General features: G+C 43.2%; 1 protein-coding gene across 1 annotated transcript in view; it reads right to left on the reverse strand.

Annotated features, from left to right (window-relative positions):
* Positions 1 to 18998, reverse strand: part of PDGFC (platelet derived growth factor C) — an 874104-nt gene that overhangs the window by 283992 nt on the left and 571114 nt on the right. The window contains exon 3 of the mRNA XM_078676981.1: positions 6229 to 6409. Coding sequence (XP_078533107.1) covers positions 6229 to 6409 — 181 coding nt within the window. The remainder of the gene's footprint in view (positions 1 to 6228; positions 6410 to 18998) is intronic.

The raw sequence follows: 18998 nt of genomic DNA on the forward strand, positions 1-18998 counted from the left end.
TTTGTAGGCATGTTCGAGGATTTCGGCGTCGAAGGTGTAGAAGTAGACGGCTTCGGAGCCGGTGCTTCTCTTGGTTTCGGTACTGGTACGTCTTTATGTTTCGGTGCCGGTACTGGTTTAGGCTTCGATGCCGATGGATCTTTTGGCTTCGGTGCCGAAGGGTCTTTTGGCTTCGGTGTCGAAGGGTCTTTTGGCTTCGGTGCAGAGGCGTCTTTTGGCTTTGGTGCCGAGGTGTCTTTATTTTTTGGTGCCCATGGATGAGGCTTGCTCAGTGTTGAGGCACTAGAAGGCTTAGTTGGTTTCTTCGTAGCCAGGCTGGAAAGTAGGGCTTTCGAAGCAGGTATTCGGTCTTGACTGGGCCCTTTGGGCGGAGTGCTGACCTTTGCCTTCGGTTTGGGTAGAATATGTGGTGCAGGGGCAGTAGTACTCACGCGCTGACCCGATGGAAAGGAGTCATCTGAGTCGTCTGCCTCTGATACGATCTGGAGATCAGGTGAGTCTTCTTCGGGAACGAGGGGAACCTCTTCGTCGAAGATGTCTTCCGGTACTGGATCTGATCTCCTCATTTCGTCTCGACGTGCTCTTCGATCCCGGATGTTTTTCTTCGATCGGTAGGATGCACAAGCTGTGCAAGTCGACTCGTCGTGTTCCGGCGATAGACAGAGGTTGCAGACCTCGTGGTGGTCGCTATGTGGAAACTTGGATTGACATACCGGGCATCTCTTGAACGGAGTTCTTTCCATGTGGTGTAGGCCACACGGCGTCGATAGGCCTAACGGCCCACTTCGATGACCGGAATGGAAACGATGGCATCGAAAAGTATTGTAGTCAATGTCGAAGGTAGTTATTGGAAGTTTGTGTGAGTTCTGTGCTTCGAAGTTGCTGAAAAGTGTTTTTCTAGCCAGAGCGGAGAAACTTTCATCCGAACCCAGTGGTGGAAAAAAACAATCTAAGGATGGAGCCGATGCCCATGCGCAGTATAGGGAGGAGTCACCTATCTCGTGACTACAAAGACTTCTTCCAAGAAGACAACAACCTGCAATCATCCGAGCCCAACACCAGGTGGCGATCTAATGCATAGTGTACAATCTGCAGCTCATATGCCTCGAACATACTAATTATTCTTTATACAACATACAAACCTGATTCTACACTGAAATCCTAACATGCACTTTACTCACTTTTACAAGAACAACACAGAAAATGAGAACAAGTTGAAGTATCAGCACCATAAAAGTGTGCTTAGCTAGCTAGAAACAGTAGGATTAATCAAATATTACATTTGAGATGTTTAGCAACTGTTGACCATATACTATGAATAAGGATGTCATGAAAACTAATGAGAAGCTTAGCATTCCTACTGATTGAATTGCAGATGGTCATGACAAACTCAACATTGGGGCAAATCGATTATTCAAAGAGGGAATGGACTTATCTGGCTGCAAATCAATCAACCAGGGATTTATATAGCGTGCTAGTCACTCGTGAGGGTCTCAAGGCGCTAGGGGGAGGGAAAGAAGACAGCCACGAATCAGTCGAAGAGCCAGGTCTTGAGGTCCTTCCTGAACGTGTGCAGGGTTGGGGAGCGTCTGATGTTCACCAGGATTTCGTTCCAGGTCTTTGCTGCAATGTATGAGAAGGCTCTTCCTCTGGTCTTGTTTCTGCGGATGCGGGAGACCTCGCCAGGGCGAGGTCGGCGGGGCAGAGATTTCTCTTGGGTGCGTGGAAGGAGACTCTCTCGTTGAGGTATTTGGTTGAGAGCAGGAGTTTATTGCCTTTTGCTTTAACAATAGGAGCCCGCGTAAACCTCCTTGAAATGAACTTTGTTGTGGATTTAAATTTCAATCTTGGTGTACCGCTTGAGGAACTGACGCAATTTATTCTGAATATACTCATCAACAAAGCTGATCTGTGTGTTTGTCTTTATTAAATGGAGTCACTGAACTGTGCCTTGATATTTTTGTGCCGAACTTTGGCAAATTGCTCAAACCACTTGCTGCTGTATTTCCTATTTTTTATTTTTGATATTTTTAGGTAATGGTCTGAAACTTGAGAAGCCATGAGTTCTAACATTGAAATGTCTCTTACATGCAAACATGCTTATACTGGAATCATCTCTATTCATGCTTTGTTATTATATGCATTGATTATTGTTTTGAATTTGCTACATTATGTACCCAAAGAAGATTTTAAGCTTACAATTTCTTCTGAAACTGCAAAAATGAGCAGCACTGATTTCACTGTTATGAATGACAAGTCTTTACATCATGGTTTCCAAACACTGATTCATCATTGAACACTAACACTGAACTGCTGAATGAATATATAAATACTATAGATGTTGGTGTTTGTTACGGATGTACGCAAATACCTACAGTAGTTGCTGAAGACATAACTTACCATAGCTTGCCGTTAACATATGGAATTTCTTGTAGTGTAGTGTAGTGTAGTGACTAGCTTGTTTTTTTGGACTTTCTGAGCTTCCTGTCCTGTGATAAAAGCTGAAAATATGGACTAATTGTTTAGACCTATTCAATCTTTGGATATGGCTTATGTACATGGAAAAAACTAAAATGTAAAATAGGGAGAGGAAGAATTTCCAAGATTTAGTAGAAAGTAGACGAGATTGTGAAACAATTAATAGTAATGCAAAATCGAAACTAACTCCTTGGAAATTACCACAAGAAAAAAATAACATTATAGAGGGAATGGCTGCATTAGCTTTAGACTGGCGACATAAAGGAAAACTTTGTATATATAGAAAAAGATTAAATATTAATACAAGATTTGTAGTACTTACTGAATGTGAAACTACTTTTGATGTCAATGAAAACTGGGGAAAATACTTAGAAGGAGTTGATCCTATCTTTTCCTGGAGTATATTATATTTGTGGAAAGGATGCTAACTACAAGTTACCGAAAGGATGGTATGGTAGTTGTCACCTGGGAATTGCCTTTCTGAAAATGTATCATCTGAAAGGAATTGAAAGAGAATTATTAGGAGAGAACGGGAGAACGAAGAGCAGTGTGAGTGCAAATGAAATAGTGGGAGATAATTTAGGGTTTTAATACCTTCTGTAGGAGTAGCACTAAACTCTCAGGAAATAGAAAGCTGTCTATTGCAGTTGATAAATTAGCCACAGAGTGCAACTGGAGGATTTTCTGTTGTAGATGTAGAAATTATTTCAATAAAATCAATGGTGATACAGAATCGACTTGCTATTGACATCCTTCTTGTGAAGAAGGGCACCATCTGTTGGTTGTTAAAGGTTCAACATTGTTGCGCCTACATATCAGACAAGAGCAAATACTTACAAGCCTATATTAAAAAAAATACTGACTTAACCTAGGACTTAAAAAGTCTTAAAAGCAGACGTGCCTGGGAAGTGATAGGTAAAGGGTTTTCAACTGTTAGTAATTGGTTAGGTAACTTAGGTAATGGATTAGTGATTTCTATCTTAAGAACATTAGTGGCAATCTCTTTGTGCATAATGCTGATAATATTAGCTATCAAATTCTGTGGTTTAAAAAGGATAAATGAGGTGTGAAAAGAACGAGATCTGATCTTGAACTGGAAGACGAACAATGTAAATACTATGAAATGAAAATTGTAGAGGGCAAAGATGACAAAACAGTGATTTGTGACGATTTGCTGTGGTAGTTTTTGATGGCTTAATTCGCCATCAGAGGTGGGCTTGTTACAGCGTAACTACCGATTATTCTTTACACAACATACGAATCTGAGTTTGCGCTAAAATCCTAATGTGCACTTTACACACGTTGACAAAAACAGCACAGAAAATGAGAACAAAGTTGAAGCACCCGCACTGTAAAAATGTGAACGACTAGCACTACCTCGCGGGTGCTGCGCACGACCGTTGACTGATGCAGCCCCACCCACGCAATGGAACGCCTGCACAGCAGCGGAATGTCCGCCGCAAATTTATTACATGTTGTTACTTTTTGAAAATTGAATGAGACGACCATATTTAATCTTGATCCTTACTATATAAAAATTACTGACAATATTATAATTTTTTATTACATGAAATATTTCGATATATTAGATTATATTTGAATCTGAATTATTAGTTTATTTATTAAATGAAATAATGATTTTAAATACATTAAAATTCTTTTACATAGGCTGCACTATTTCATGTCTTGGTGAAACAATTTAGTTATAAATGAAGTCTAAGGGCCTTATTACGAGTAAGGTGGTCCACAGGACTGTTGTATTCGTGGTGGCGGTCCAGCCACTGCCACCACTGCGGGTCTGCCCGTAGTATTCAGAGTGTGGCGGTCGGACCACCACAAGACCGCTGCATCCATCGGGGATACAGAATTCAGCGGAGGTCAAGCAGCAGAAAGGGCAGCAATAGGGTGGCAGTGCTGCTGCAGCACCGCCAGGCATTTTACAAGTTGCCTGTCCACCACCCCTTTCATGGTGGTGGCACCAGGAAGACATTTAATTTGAAGAAAGGCTATGAGTGTTGGGGAGGAATAAGGATTCAGGGACATCTTAAGGATTTTGGGGGTCCTGGGCAAAACCTATTTTGGGGGGCCCTCTTCAGAGCAGCTTTGAATTTATGATTCAATTTCAGCTCTTTCATGCTCTCTGTGGCTAGGTGACTGAGAGTGCACAGGCACCCTCATCCAAATTCTAAATGTGTTTACATCTAATATTTGGAAATAGCTAGGTGTGTTTTCAATATTGTAAAACAGCAGCAGCTCACTAATGCTACTACAAAAAAATCTCTGTGACCCCCTCCCATTTTTCATTTGTGAGGTTCCGTTTTGATCTAAACAAACTTTTTTATGGAAGTTGCATGAAACATAAACACAACATTGCTCTGCAAAATGTCTGTAATCGCACGTCGCACACTTTTAAAACAAATTAAAGGCAAACAGCAGTTAAAACAATCTGCTTAAGAATTATTTAAAAATAAACAGGGAAAGATTATCTGCAGAACAGAGTTGGCTCTATCAGGGGGATCCATGAAAGGCTGGGGCCCTGGGCCAGAGCCCACTTTACCCCTGCCTTAAAAAGTCTCTGCAAGGCATGCTCAAGCTCTAAATAAACACAAGTCATCACTGGCACTTTCTTTCTCCCAACTCCATTTCAAGGCCTAATAAAGCAAAATAGCTGTTGTTTAAAGAAACGTTTAACTTTTGTGACAGCAGAATAAAATACTAAAGTGGAATACATTCATAATATACGCACAGCCTTAGAACACATTGTTCAGCTCTGAGAAACCGCACAACCGTGAGTGTGAAAACATATCTGAGCAGCTCACTGAAATTTGGCAATGAATTTCCTGTGTTCAGTTTCTTTCATTAGTTTAATGCATCCCCAGGGAACTGGCTTACGGTTCCGGGCAGGATTTCCCAATGTCTTCTGGGGAGATCCGTCCATTTTAGCAAACAGGAACTTGGTGGTGTGCGATTGCAGAATTTTTATTTGAGCAGAAAGTGCATTTGAATGCAGTGAAGTAGTAAAGCCAGCCTTATTAAAGTTCCACATGAATGAACTGACGCGTCAGCGCTGTCCCCACGCTCACGACCGTTCATGTCAACCGCAGGAGCGTTTGGTAAGTTATGATGCAGAAAAGCAACCCCTGCCCCCAGAAACGTGTTTATCTTTCATTACCTTTTATTTTCTTTCAAGGAAACGGTAACTGAAACCAAGATATCACATTACCGGCAAGGGAAGGCAGCGTTACCTTTCCCCCCTGATAACCACATACCCTGAGAGCATTGTTCTACTCTCTGTATAAGTTATGTACATTCATTCTCTAATGTGCACTGAGTATGTATCAGTTTTAGAAACCGGCACAAAAAGCACTTGTCCCACGCTTCCTTAAATGAAAAGGCATTTTAATTCAAAGTTATTTATTCATTACTTTGACAAAGTTTAACTTTGTAAAATACTTTCACGTTCCATATAAAGAGACATTCAATATGTGCACAATGAAAGAAGTATTTGCTATTTAAAACAAAAAAAATTAATCGCATTCAATACCAAATGTCTTTCTTTCGGTGGAGTTGGTTGAGATTTATCATTACAGTTTATTTTAGAATGCAACACAGCTGGTGTATACTTTGCTGTCCAGAGGCCCTACATTTCATGCATGAAGTTTAAGTATTTGTTTTTTTATCCCTTCATTATATACAAGCACGATTTATCCGATTGTTGTTTGCGTTCGTAGATGGCATTGTTTTACTTACTGGCATGAGGAGGCTGTAGTGAATGAGGAATCCGGGGGCGGAGGGGATGTACTCGTCGGATACAAAGCGGATTCGGATCTGGTTCCCCTTCGATACCTGCTTCCCTGGCACAGCATGGGAGCCACACCAGCGGCCGAGGATTGAGCCATCCGCTGGCTCCTGGACCTCAAGAAAGTCGTACCTAGCGGGAGTCGAGGGGAAACGTGGTTTAGAGAACTGTGCATTCGCAGCACACATACAGAGATAATTGACTCTGTTTCATCTTCTACTGTTTACATATAAAGTTTCATCATCATAATAACTTGTTTTCGATCAACATGATCCTAAAAGTACAACCAAACATAAAATAATCACAAAAAGTATGTAAATGGCCAAAGAACCATGCTTTGATGAACCAACATTACTAACATGTCACATGGATACCTCAAGTATTAACTCGTTTTGACTGTTTAGATAAGCTAAACATAAAAAGACTACAAGGTTAAAAACAAGTATTAAAACATATATTTTTGCAAGCCAACAGATCCACAATTTAGTTGGCATGGGTCATATTTCCAGAAACAGTGCATACTTTACCCAAGGTGGCTAGGTTGCATTGATTTTGATGCTTCACAAAAATAGTTTAATTAAAACAGAAAGTGCAAGTGCGTAGATATTCTCTCCGGATTTATATACCGAGGACAAATAGCTGAATACAGACCAAAATAAATTTGGGGAGCAAATTGTAATTAAAATATCAAGTTATAAAGCAATTTCCTCCAACCTAGAAACAACATGGTAGCGTGAAGTATTTCTAGTACAGAATCCGTAGCTCCCCAAAGTGCAACTTCCTTATAGTGTACAAAAGGCAATAAAACGCAATAGCAGAAGCAGTGTAAGTCCAGCTAGAGTTGTCTGTGTTAAAAATCATTCCCTTAGGGGTGGGGCATCAGGTGACTTCCAATATTTGGCCATGTCGCTCTTAGCAATTAATGTGCCTAGCCCCACCAAAGACAAAAGTGTATTTAGGCAGCACACAAACAGTAATCAAGTTTAAACACAGCACAAAAAAAACCCAAACTAATTAAAAAAATAGAGAAGCTTTAAATTACTACAATTAAATTCAGTCAATAGGACTGGAGTTATGAATAATTATAAAGATTTTAGTAAAAATAGCGCCTAAAAGAACAAAGCACCAATCACAGGCATCTGGTCCGCAAGACCGTAACAAAGTCAAAAGTTAAGGCGGACCGCAATGGAATGTGTTGGACCTGGCCCTTTTGGCAGGTTCACCCCGAAACTTTTTTGCTTTTTCCTAGCCTGTTTCTGGAACCTCGTGGTGGTGATTTTAGGCCTTGGTGCACTTTTTCACTGTGGTACAGTGTAAAGTGCTTGAGCTCTCTGTGTACGTGCGGTGAGTGACCTGCCCTCCCATAGGAATGAATAGGGAATATGTATGCCCATGGTAGTTCCTGATGTGTGGGGAGTGCAGGGCCGAGTTTGATATGTGCGAACTCGTGAGATTGATTGCTGCGTAATGGTGTATACGGCATGATTGTGTCTAGTCTAGAAGTGCCACTTTTAGAAGTTGGCATATTTGTGTAGTCTGTGGCTGCCGTGTGATTGGCTGGTGAGCCTGGCCCAGGAGTGCCTGGGCCTGCTTGTGGATTGACTGTCTGGTTTGAGGATGACAGGGGCTGGGGAGCCCCCAGGAGATTGTCTGAGTCAGCCCTGGATGAAAGGCTGCATCTGCTGCCAGGGAAGTGGGAGGAGATAGCACCTGGGAGTGAATGAAGCTGTGCCTGCCTGCCACAATGCTGGCTCCACCTCCCCGCTGGGCGACTGTCACCTCTGTCCCTGATCCTGAAAGGAATTCCCTATAACCAGTTCTAGCTGGTTCTCACACTGCCTGCACCCTAAAGACTTCAAAGACTTTTCTCTGTATAAGATGGGGCTGTGTCCCCTTCCAAAATGTTCTTGTTTCTGACTTGAATCTGCCAGGGGCGTGCTGCTGCTTGGGCCCAGGGGAATCCCTGGGCCCTGCCCAGCCCCTGGACACCTGATGGACTTTCCTGGATGCCTGGAGGACTTCTGGGGGAACCCCTCTGCCTTGCTTGGGCTGATTGGGGGGACTTTGCTTTGCCCCTTGGAATCTCTGGGACCTTTGGCAGCATGGAGAAGCTGCGTTTTCCTGCAGAGACCTTTTTCTTGCCTTTACCCAGGCTTGTTGAAGCCTAAGCGCTTGGGAGCGCTTGATTGGTATTTATAGCGCCTGGGAGCGCTGTATATTACTTATAGCGCTGGGAGAGCGCTTTATCTGAACCCATAGCGAGCGTGTCGCCCTCACGCATTTTGCGTGAGGTTTGGCAGGTGCCTACCCTGCGATTTTGCCCATTTATTAAATTTTTTAGCGAGTGCCCACCTCGCTTCTATGTTTATTTTTAACTTCGAGGGTGCCCACCGCTCGTTATTGCCTCCGTTCGAGTCACCGATGCCCATATTAGTTAAGAGCCTAGAGGGCTCTTAGGGGGCAAAGTTATTTACTGAGCATGCGCGCTCCAACGAGGACCCAGACGATGCCAGAGCCTAGAGGGCTCCCACCTGTGCATGTTTAGTGTCCGAGCCTGGGTGGCTCCAGCTTGGCGCAGCTTTAGTTATAGGGCCAGTGAGGGCCCGGGCGCAGTTTTGTTGTTCTCCAGCTGCCCAGCAATTAGTGGGCAGCTGCACCGTTTAGGCGCAATTGGAGAGAGAGTCCCTGTGTGGGACAGAGGGGGCACAGTGGTGCCCGGCCTGCTACAGCTGCGCAGCACTTAGTGCCAGCTGCAACGTTTAGGCCCTTGTGATTGTTCCCAGGTGCCCAGCAAGTAGTGGGCACCTGCACCGTTTTGGTTTTGCGCCAGTGGCGCACCCCTGACTGGCGCTGCATTGGCAGCGCGCCCTGACCTTCTGGACACAGGGCTCTTTAGTCCCTTTATTAGATGGGGTCTGGTATGTGATTTTATTTAGGCGCAATGTGATTATCTATGTGATGGTAATTGCCTAATGTGAGTTTTGTGCAATGTGATATGGTGCTAGGAAATGTAATGCATTTAATATGATTACACACCTTGATCTTACACCTCTGAATGTTTTTAGGCATCATGTGTTTTTGCGCTATTGAGTTATGTTCTGGCACCTCTGAATGTTTTTAGGCATTATGTGTCTTCCTGGATTTTACACCTCTGAATGTGTTGGTTTATGCATCATGTGTTTTTCCTTCCCTACACCTCTGAATGTTTTAGGCATCATGTGTTTTCTTTACCTACACCGCTGAATGTGTTTTTGATGCATCACGTGTAATGTGTTCTTGCTGATACTCCTAAATGTACTTTATTATTAGGTGGTTGTTCTTTCCAGTACAGGTGGTCCTAGTGAGGTCCTGGTCCCCTGCGTGACATTCTCCTAAGGTGGTTAGGGTTGCGTAGGTGGTACTTACCTAGTAGTTACTGGTTGCGATTTATAACTGTTATTGTGGGCTATTCTTGCTAATTTGTGCTACAGTGATTTTATATCCTTTTATTCTAATTTCTGACAGTATTTCTATTTCTACTAAGTGCTGATTATGACAGTGGCCCATGTGGCCCTGTCTTGTAAATAATCCCTTGTGAATATCGCCCGTGCCAGTTGGCACAATGTACATGTGTGATTTCTATCTGATGTGTTTTGACAATACAAAAGTTATTTTAATATAACCTTGTGTGGAGTTCCTTTTGTGGTGTGCCTAGGATGTTGTTGCTGTTGTGTGCTGGCGCAAATGCTTTACACATTGCCTCAGAGTTTAGCCTTACTGCTCGTGCCAAGCTACCAAGGGGGTGAGCAGGGGTTATCTTGGCGTGTGACTCCCTCACCCTGACTAGAATGGTAGTTTTTGCCTGGCTTTGGCGTCAGCCTTAGCCTACCAGAAATAGCCAGTTCTAACAGAATGCATAGATACATAAGGTGAATTATGCTCGATTTTGGCTTACCTTCGGATTTAAAAGACATTTTGAAGAAAAGTTCCTAAAAAGGTAAAGTTCAGTGGGGCAAGGCAGCTGGCGGTGTCTGAGGAGGAAGTGTCATCATGGGGGAGACACTGGGTGGAGTTGTGGAGAAGATGCCTACCTACCTTAGGGCTTTGTCACTTTTTAGGAAGACAAAAATCTCTGTGGGATGAAGCTGCAGGCTGTAGCTGATAAGGGCTCCACATGGCCAGTGACCTTTGCTGATAGGTCCAGCTGAACAGTATTTGCTGCTGTGGAGAAGAACTGTAGCTCGAGCTACCATGGAGTCAGGTCGATCATCGATGCACCTTCGGATGATCGGTGGGCAGGTGGGCCCCGATCTTCTGTCAGTTCTCAGGCCACTTTTTGGTGCAAGTTTTTCCAAGACCCAACTTTTAGGGTATGGCAGGAGCAGCATGATTAACTTCACCTCCAAGTGTCCAGGATTTGGGGGTACCACATGCGGGGGTTAGGACTCACTCCAGCAGAGTGCAACGAAGAGTTGCTCTGAGGGTCTAATATTTATATCTAATATTTATATCTGGTGCCAACCTTTGAAGTGGGAGAATCTTCAAGAATACCCCCCCATCCGGTTATGGAACATTGTTCCCTTTTTCTGTCATGGCTCTAAGAAGTCTGGAGTGACAAAAAGCCTAGTGTGAGGTTCCTTTGTTTGTGTGCTGGATGCAGGCCTTTGAAATCTAATTGGGACAGAGAACAGCACCGCCCCACCAATCCAGACAAGGTGGCCCATGCTGGCAACACTAGTCCCCTTTGTCTCACTGTCTGAGTGGAATACACAAAGCCCAACAGCTAAGTAATTCACAGTCATGTGACCCAGGATACTGGTAGCAGGCAACAAATGGTTAAGGCAAGAAAATTCCAACTTTCTAAAAGTGGTATTTTCAGAATTATTACTTAATATACAATGTTACCATTAAAGAGGACTTTAAATTACAATTTATTTGAGTCCAAACATGACATTTCTACCTGTTCCCAATCAAATGTCAGCGCTCATCAAATATAATAAGGTAACCCAATGTTATCCTCCAACAAATATAGGGTTTTCACTACCAGGACATATAAAACTTAAAAACACATGTCATACTTTTTAAATATAATGCCCCCTGCCATATGGGCTGTTTAGGGCCTACCTTAAAGGTGACATACATGTATTGAAAAGGAAAGTTTAGCCCTGGCAAAATAAGTATTTTGCCAAGTCCAATTGGCAGTTTAAAACTGCTCTACAGGCTGAAATGTCAGGCCTGAGACAAGTTTTAGGGCTACTTTAGTGGGTAGCACAATGAGTGCAGCAGGTCCACTACTTATGCTTAATTTACAGGCCCTGGCTACGTGTTGTACCACTTTAATAGGGACTTACAAGTAAATTAAATGTTGCAATCAAGTATAGCCCAATCTTAACATGTTTAAAGGAGAACCATGTTTAAAGGAGACTTCCCTATGTGATACGCAAAAAGCAATTAATGAGTTATGAGATACAGGTGCTGTAACAGCTGATTAAAGGATCTCTTTTACCCCAAAAAGACTTTGAAAGTACACAGAGGCACTGTAGCCAGGCATGGTTCTATCAGACAGCAACACCACCATCACCAATAACACACTGTCAGCAACACTCACCCCTACCAACATCGGAATTGCACACCAGCAGAAACTGCCAATATCACAAACACCACATCACCAACAGTGCTAATACCACCAATATCATGTCACCACAATACCACACCACCCCAAGACCACACCAATATCACACTACTAGCAATGTTACACCAACAATGTAAAGGATACCGCCATTACTACTTAAATGGCTATTAATACCACCACTTCCACCATGCTTCCTGCACTGATATCAGCACCATAATTACCACCAAAAAAAACAATACTACCAGTGCCACCACCAAGACCACCAATGCCACGTAAGCCATTACTACCAACAGCAGCACCAATATCAGTACCTTTAATACCTTGACTAATACCATCAATCCCACCACCATCATTTTCGCAATTACCAACAGCACCTATAATACTAATCCTACCATGGCAAATATCACAATCATTGGCTCACACCATTAATATCACACCAATACTTCCACCTCTCCCACCACAAATACCACCACACCACCAATACCTTACCAACAATACTGACAATAACATTACAACAATACCATCGGCAACTCCATCATCAATACCATCAACAGGGAGACCAGTGACACCATAACCTATATCCCCAACCATGCCTCCACCACAACCACACTAATACCACAATACCATTACCAATATAGCAACCAATAACACCACCAGCATGAATACCACTGTTACTACCACCGCTAACAGCACCAAAAACTGCCACCACCAATAACACCTTTACCACAATCAGCAGGTACCACCCATGTCACCAACACCAACGCTAATAGCGCTGCCACTAACACCATGCCTTCCACCAATACTACCACTGGCAATACATCAACACTACCATACCTACACCTATCACCACCAACACCACCCCTAACAATGCGTTTGATACTGCCACCACCTATATCACAACCAATACAACCAACACCATCAGTGTTGCAAATGTGTTCTGCCCATATAGTCCAGCAGGATTTTTTGCTTTTAATCCTTAACTTTTCAGTCCTTTATTGCAGACGAGCCACACTAATTGAGACCCCACAAGGTAAAATCATTGTAATTGTACTTTGATTGTTTACCACCAGTGTATGCCTTTGAGGATAAAACTGTTACAACACAGCCAGGGTAAGGGGCACTGGGCTGGTAACATGTGAACATGTGTGCACACACGTGTGTGCACATGTGCAGGCTGCACCTGAGACATAACTGTTGTGTGCAGCCTGATAGATGCATATAGATAACATGCCTGCGGCAGTTTTAAACTGAAAATTCACCTGCCAAAAGAACACTTTTCATAAAGGCAGTGTGCATGATATTTAAATGTAGGACATGTAGAAATAATTGGTGGAAAGGTCTTTACAGTGTGGCATTCCCAAATGCTAATTTACCCCTAGCAAGGATGGCTGCTTCCATAGGTTAAAATTGGGCTACATTGTTACATTACTAAATGCTCATTTCAGATTTGCAGCAGCTAGAGAAATAATTCAAAGACTTATTTTAATACTAATTTAAAATCTAATCTAATGATCAAGTCAGATTTTAATTTACTATTTTCCTGCCTAAAACCAAAAGATCTTTTGCCAGTGTTCAGTGTCACTTGACTGCTGATAGCTCACCTGTAGCGAGATGTGCATGACTCCCAGATAATGGCCAAAGTGACCTGGGTGTGTGGAGGAAGTTTCCCACATTGACAGGATGCCTGGGGGCTGTGCCCAGTAACTTGTTTAACTTCCAAGTGGTGTCCAGTGTCACAGGCAGGTGTAGCAAACACCTATGCTGACCCTGTCTATTGTCCTGCTAAACAGTTTTATCTCCAACCCAAATGGGAGGGGGAGCTGCCTCCGAACTACAATAGGGTGACCACAGAGGAGGGCATGCTATTTATATGACCACACCTCTGGGTGGGCACAGGACCTCTCCCAGTAGAAGTAGGGTTCTGCCATATTGGATTGTACCACAATGCTGTGCAGAAGGGTTGGGACAAGGATGGAGAGATGATGTGGCATCCTAAGATGGCTGGGTATGCTCAGACGTGGGTCCCTTGCTCACTTTGCCACTGGATTCAAGCTACCCTGGCTGATGAGGGGCGTTACCCCGAAACCGGTCCCAGGATGCTTGTTTCGGCCCAGGGAAGACCTGGCCTGGCAGTTCGAGCTGGACTATTCCCATGAGGAACAGGATCAACACTGATTTGCAAATGGCTGGGTATGAAGGGGGGTGGCAAAGTGAGCTAAAGAATGATGATGGATTCAACCCAGATTTGTGACTGGGGATGAGTGTCTGAAAAGTTTCAGCGCTCCGTCCATCATCTACTGACCAGGGCTCTCTGATATCTAGAACTTTCCACCCACATCTATAAACCCCTCCACATGGGAGAAACAGAGAACAAGACCCTGGATCTGAAAGGTGACAACACCAGTATCATGGGCAGCTGGAAAAAGAATCCACCTGATGCCCTTGATTGATTAAGGACTTTGCCTACAGCTGACTCCCAGGACTAGATGAGTCTCTCCACAAGCAATGTGCTACCCCTTTGCCCCCTGAGGACAAGTTGGGGGAAGATCTAGACTACACCGCCTCCCAGGTACCCTGAAAGAGAGCTAGGCAGCTCCAAGGATTGAGAGTGTGGGGAAGAGGGGGCTCTGCTGACTGAGACTGGAGGGCCTTTGCAAGAAGATCCCACCTGTGGGAGAGGAGCACCAGGAGCCAAGAGAGAATGAAATTGGCACATAGAGCTAGTAACATCCGCTCTCCAGTAAGTATGCCCTTTTCGAGGCTAGCAGACTTACTAAAACTGCACTTGGTGGGCAGAGGTTACTACCATAAGTAGAATGACTTCAAAACATTGAAATCGGCCCATCAGAGCCCGAGTTATGCAGCTTAAAAGAATTTGACCTTTGACCACAATTTCTAAACATGTTCCAGAGGTGAGCCAGTGTTCAGGAATTCGCACATGAAGAATATTTTTTTTAATGCTCTGGAAGGGGCTGTGCATGTGATCACATTCCCAGACTGATTTTCAGCCTGGGGACCCCTTCCCCAGGGCTTCTGGCTGTTAATATTGTCTCGGTTGTCCCCATCCTCCTAAAAATGAAGACCACAGAGGGAAGCATGATGCTTCCTGGTGTAGGAGCAAGAGAGAAATGTTCCCGTATGGTGGAGGCAGAATTTGAAGGAGGCTGCTTCCTGTTGAGCATGGGGAGCCAGTGAGGTTGGAGGGCTTCACTTGTGGCTCTCCCTCAGGGGCCCCCCAAAATAGAATGTTACATATGGATGTCCCTGGTGAGGCTGGGACACCAATAATAGAATAAGATACAAAAAGAAGAACAGTTGCTAAGCCGCTTTGGCAAAGACCTGCTCATTAAATGTTTATTCTCCCAGTGAGGAGGTCCTTATAATGCACCCCGAGGGCTGTTTTAGGGCCTTTCACTTGGTATCCCAAGGAGGCACAGGGGCACCACCAACACTATTTTTCAAAGTTGTGGGGGCTGCAGGGACGGCAGTAGCCTCCTTTAAATACATCTAATAATATTTCACTAAGTCTGAGGGCTCATGGAAAAGATGACTACCAGACAATGTGATCATTATTTATAACACTCCCTGAGCTTGAGCTTCTGCTCTTCAGTTTGGGGTGCAGGGACACCTAGTGGTTGATCATATGGCTGCTTTTTATGTGGCCTGAAGTAGTTATAGAATACCTCTTAACACATGTTTTATGTGGTTTTGAAGACAAATGTGTTATTGGCAAATTTGTTAATGAATAACGCAATGCTTAATAATACTGAATGCATGCAATCATGATTACTGAACCCATTGGTTTTATTGGTGTATTATAGTATGTGAATATTGCCTTATCTTTAAATTTGGTGACCCCTTCACAAAGCCACAATGCCTGCATTATATTTTAATGGGTTCACTGGCATAATATCAAGACAACAAATATTGATTTACAGAATTATCGAAACTGTAATATCATTAGAAAAATATCATGGCCTTATACATAATTTAAAAAGTCACTTATATTGTATAAATAAATATCTACTTCAAAAATATCTAATCTAATATATATGGAAAACAAAAATATCGGTAACAAAAATATTGTGACATAACTAACTATAGACCAAAATATTGAAATCAACAATATCGACTACATAAACATTGTTAAAACAAAAAAGTAGCAGTAAAAGAAAACAAAAAACTAAATATCTAAACAAATACACACACACACACACACACACACAGTGGCAGTCACCACTGTGTAGTTACAGTTTGGCCAGAGTTTCCACAGGAAGCACATTCTTTTGGTTCACTAATAACTTTAGGGCCATTTGATGAATCTTCATGAAACTTTCCCAAGGAAAGTTCATCCACTTCAGATCCTTACTGACAACTTGTGGGGTGATTCGCCAAGTGAGGGCCGAGAAAAAGGGGCAAGGGGTTCCCAAAACACCTTTGACATGAAGCATGGATTTTTGGATTTGCTGTAAATCAGTTCATCGCTTTTTGAGAAATTAAGGTTTGAAAGTTAGTGATCTATTGACAGTTGGTTCTGCGGGACTCCTGTAGTACAGCAATTTTACTCATTGGCTGACAAATCTTTTTTTCCAATTGGCCACTTCGATTCCATGGGAACAGGAGGGTTTCTTGGGACCAAGCAACCTGATTGTCTGTGTGTGTGTGTGTGTGTGTGTGTGTGTGCGCGGGTGTGTTTATGTGTGTGTGTGTTTGTCTTTCTAAAAACCTATTTCTCTATTAATCATTTGCAACAATCAGTCGCCTTGACCAAGTGTATTGGAAATGATTGATGTATGCTGGCATGAAGACTACAGAACTCATTGATCCTTTGTGACACTGGCAGTGGAAGGCAATGCTAATGTTACTATAAGCCCCTTTGGGCTCTCTGGCATGGCACAGCTTTCTGTGTGCTTGTGAGGTGGACAGCAAAAGGGAAGTAAGAAAATCTCATGCCTGAGGCTTAATTTGGGTAAAAAAATGACATCATGCATATGTCATACTCTGAAAAAGGTTAAACCTCTGCATAAAAAGGAGGGATTGTTTTTTGCAAACCAGCGAACTTGATATAAACACATAGATTAACATCTGTCCAAGAAAAAATGTGAAAGCAATCCTGCAAGTGTTGCGAAATATATTAACAAGTAGTATGTCTTGCATTTGCAACCTGTGGTAGCATGCTAAAACGAAATTCTAAAAATACCTCAGCCTTGTGCACTTTTGACACAATGCAATCTTTTGCAACAAGACCCATAAGACCCGAAAGCTGAGTATAGAGGGCTCCTTGTCTCTAATCAGTTCAATTAAAGGCAAAATCAATAGACAATACAAGAGGTGCAGTTTGGTAAAATCAGGGAGCTCAATTCAAAAAGCATATATACACATGTATATTTCTTCATGTGTATAAACCTAGGTTGAACTTTCCACATCTTTGCTATTCTAGACTATTGAGAGGAGAGTTACACCTAGATGTACACTTGAATATCTCCATTCTTTTCACCCAGGGCATGGAGTCTCTTATAGCCCAATTTACAAATTTAAAGTTACTACTAGTAACTTTACATCTGTTAGCACACACCTCAACCATTGAGATAGAGCTCTCTCTATGGGAATGTATATGAAAAAGTATTCAAGTTTGTTACCTTTTCTCAGAATAGTAATTGTAGGAAGCTGGCTCTGTTTATACTATAGCAAAGTGAGGTTTAGTGTGCACAGTGCCCAGTGGAACCACAAAGGTAGGGAGAGGTAAAGTTAGATAGAACCTTATTCTCTATTTGTGGTAGTGTGGGCGAGCAGTAAGGCAGTATGAGAGGACAGTGTTAAGCATTTTTTTGTACACATTCAGTCAGCAAATTAATTCACACACTCAAAGACTGAACTTCAGACCAATTGTTTTTGTAAAAAAATATTCTTACAGTTATTTTATTTTCTAGAACCAGGCAAGCCTGGCACAGGTAAGTTGATAAAAACTTTGCAGTAAATATACAGTTTGAAATGCAATTCTAAATGTTACAGTTTGAATGACTGGTAATTGTATACTGTGGAATGTTGTACAATTACTTTGTATCGATTTAGCAATAAGAATGACAGGTAAGTTACTTTTACGTTACTTGGGACATTTCCTAGAGAAAAGGTAAGTAAAATCAGTTTTGCACAATTATTATCTTTCAGGTTTCCATACAAATCAACTCCACACTTTTTCTGAGAAAAACAGTCAATGTATTCCTATGAGGAGTTTACGGTTACCAGGTAAGTAATCGGTCTTTGGAGTTGAGCTTCAGGGGTTAGGACAAGGGTTCCCCAGGGTCAAGGTTACAGCCTCAGTGGCACTAGAGAGATGGGGGATAGAGGGCCTCCGGTTGGCGACTGTTGGTAATCAGGCCACTGGGTTGTGGGAGCAAAGCTCCTGGACTTTAGCTCAGGGCAAATGGGTAAACAAATTAGCACCGAAGGTGTACCCTCAGTGGCACTAGGGCGGCCGGGTGCAGGGTGCTGTTTTGATGTCGTACGCCCTGTTGTTTTCAATGGCGAACCTCCGGTTTGCAAAAGCACTGTAGGCAGGGTGACAAAGGCCTTCTGGGTGTGACCACCACTTCCAGCGGTAAGTTGGGAAGTTAGGGGTTGGTTAGGTACCGGCGGTTTGGGCGCACAAGGCTGTGGGACGTTGGGTGCAGAGGTGCCTTTTGGGGTCAGATCTTCTTACCAGCTCTGAGTCGCGGTTAGAGGGGCTTTCTGGATTAAGACTGCAGGCATCAGCTGGAGGCTTAAGGCAGGTCAGAGGTCACTGGATCTATGGTCAGGATCACCAGGGTGACCTCCTCCTGGTGTTTGCCCACTCGAGCTCGGGCCGTGGACGACGGGTGCAGAGTGGTGCGGATTCGCAGTTTCCGGCCAAGGACAGAGGTTGCAAATGAACAAATCCGGTGTTCACGGGAGACAAAGTCTATGTGGATAAAGGCAAGCAGGTCTTCCAGGGTTTTCAAAGTTGCAGGCTGCAGGACACACCGGGATTTTTCAGGAGCAGGTTCGAGGAGGAGACAGGCCGGTAGAGCTGAGGCCAAGTCAGTGGGCATCTTCCTGTTGTTAGCTGCTGCACGGCTGTTCGGTCCTTAT

Source organism: Lissotriton helveticus, chromosome 2_1 (genome assembly GCF_964261635.1).
Source record: "Lissotriton helveticus chromosome 2_1, aLisHel1.1, whole genome shotgun sequence".
In the NCBI taxonomy this organism is placed as follows: domain Eukaryota; kingdom Metazoa; phylum Chordata; class Amphibia; order Caudata; family Salamandridae; genus Lissotriton; species Lissotriton helveticus.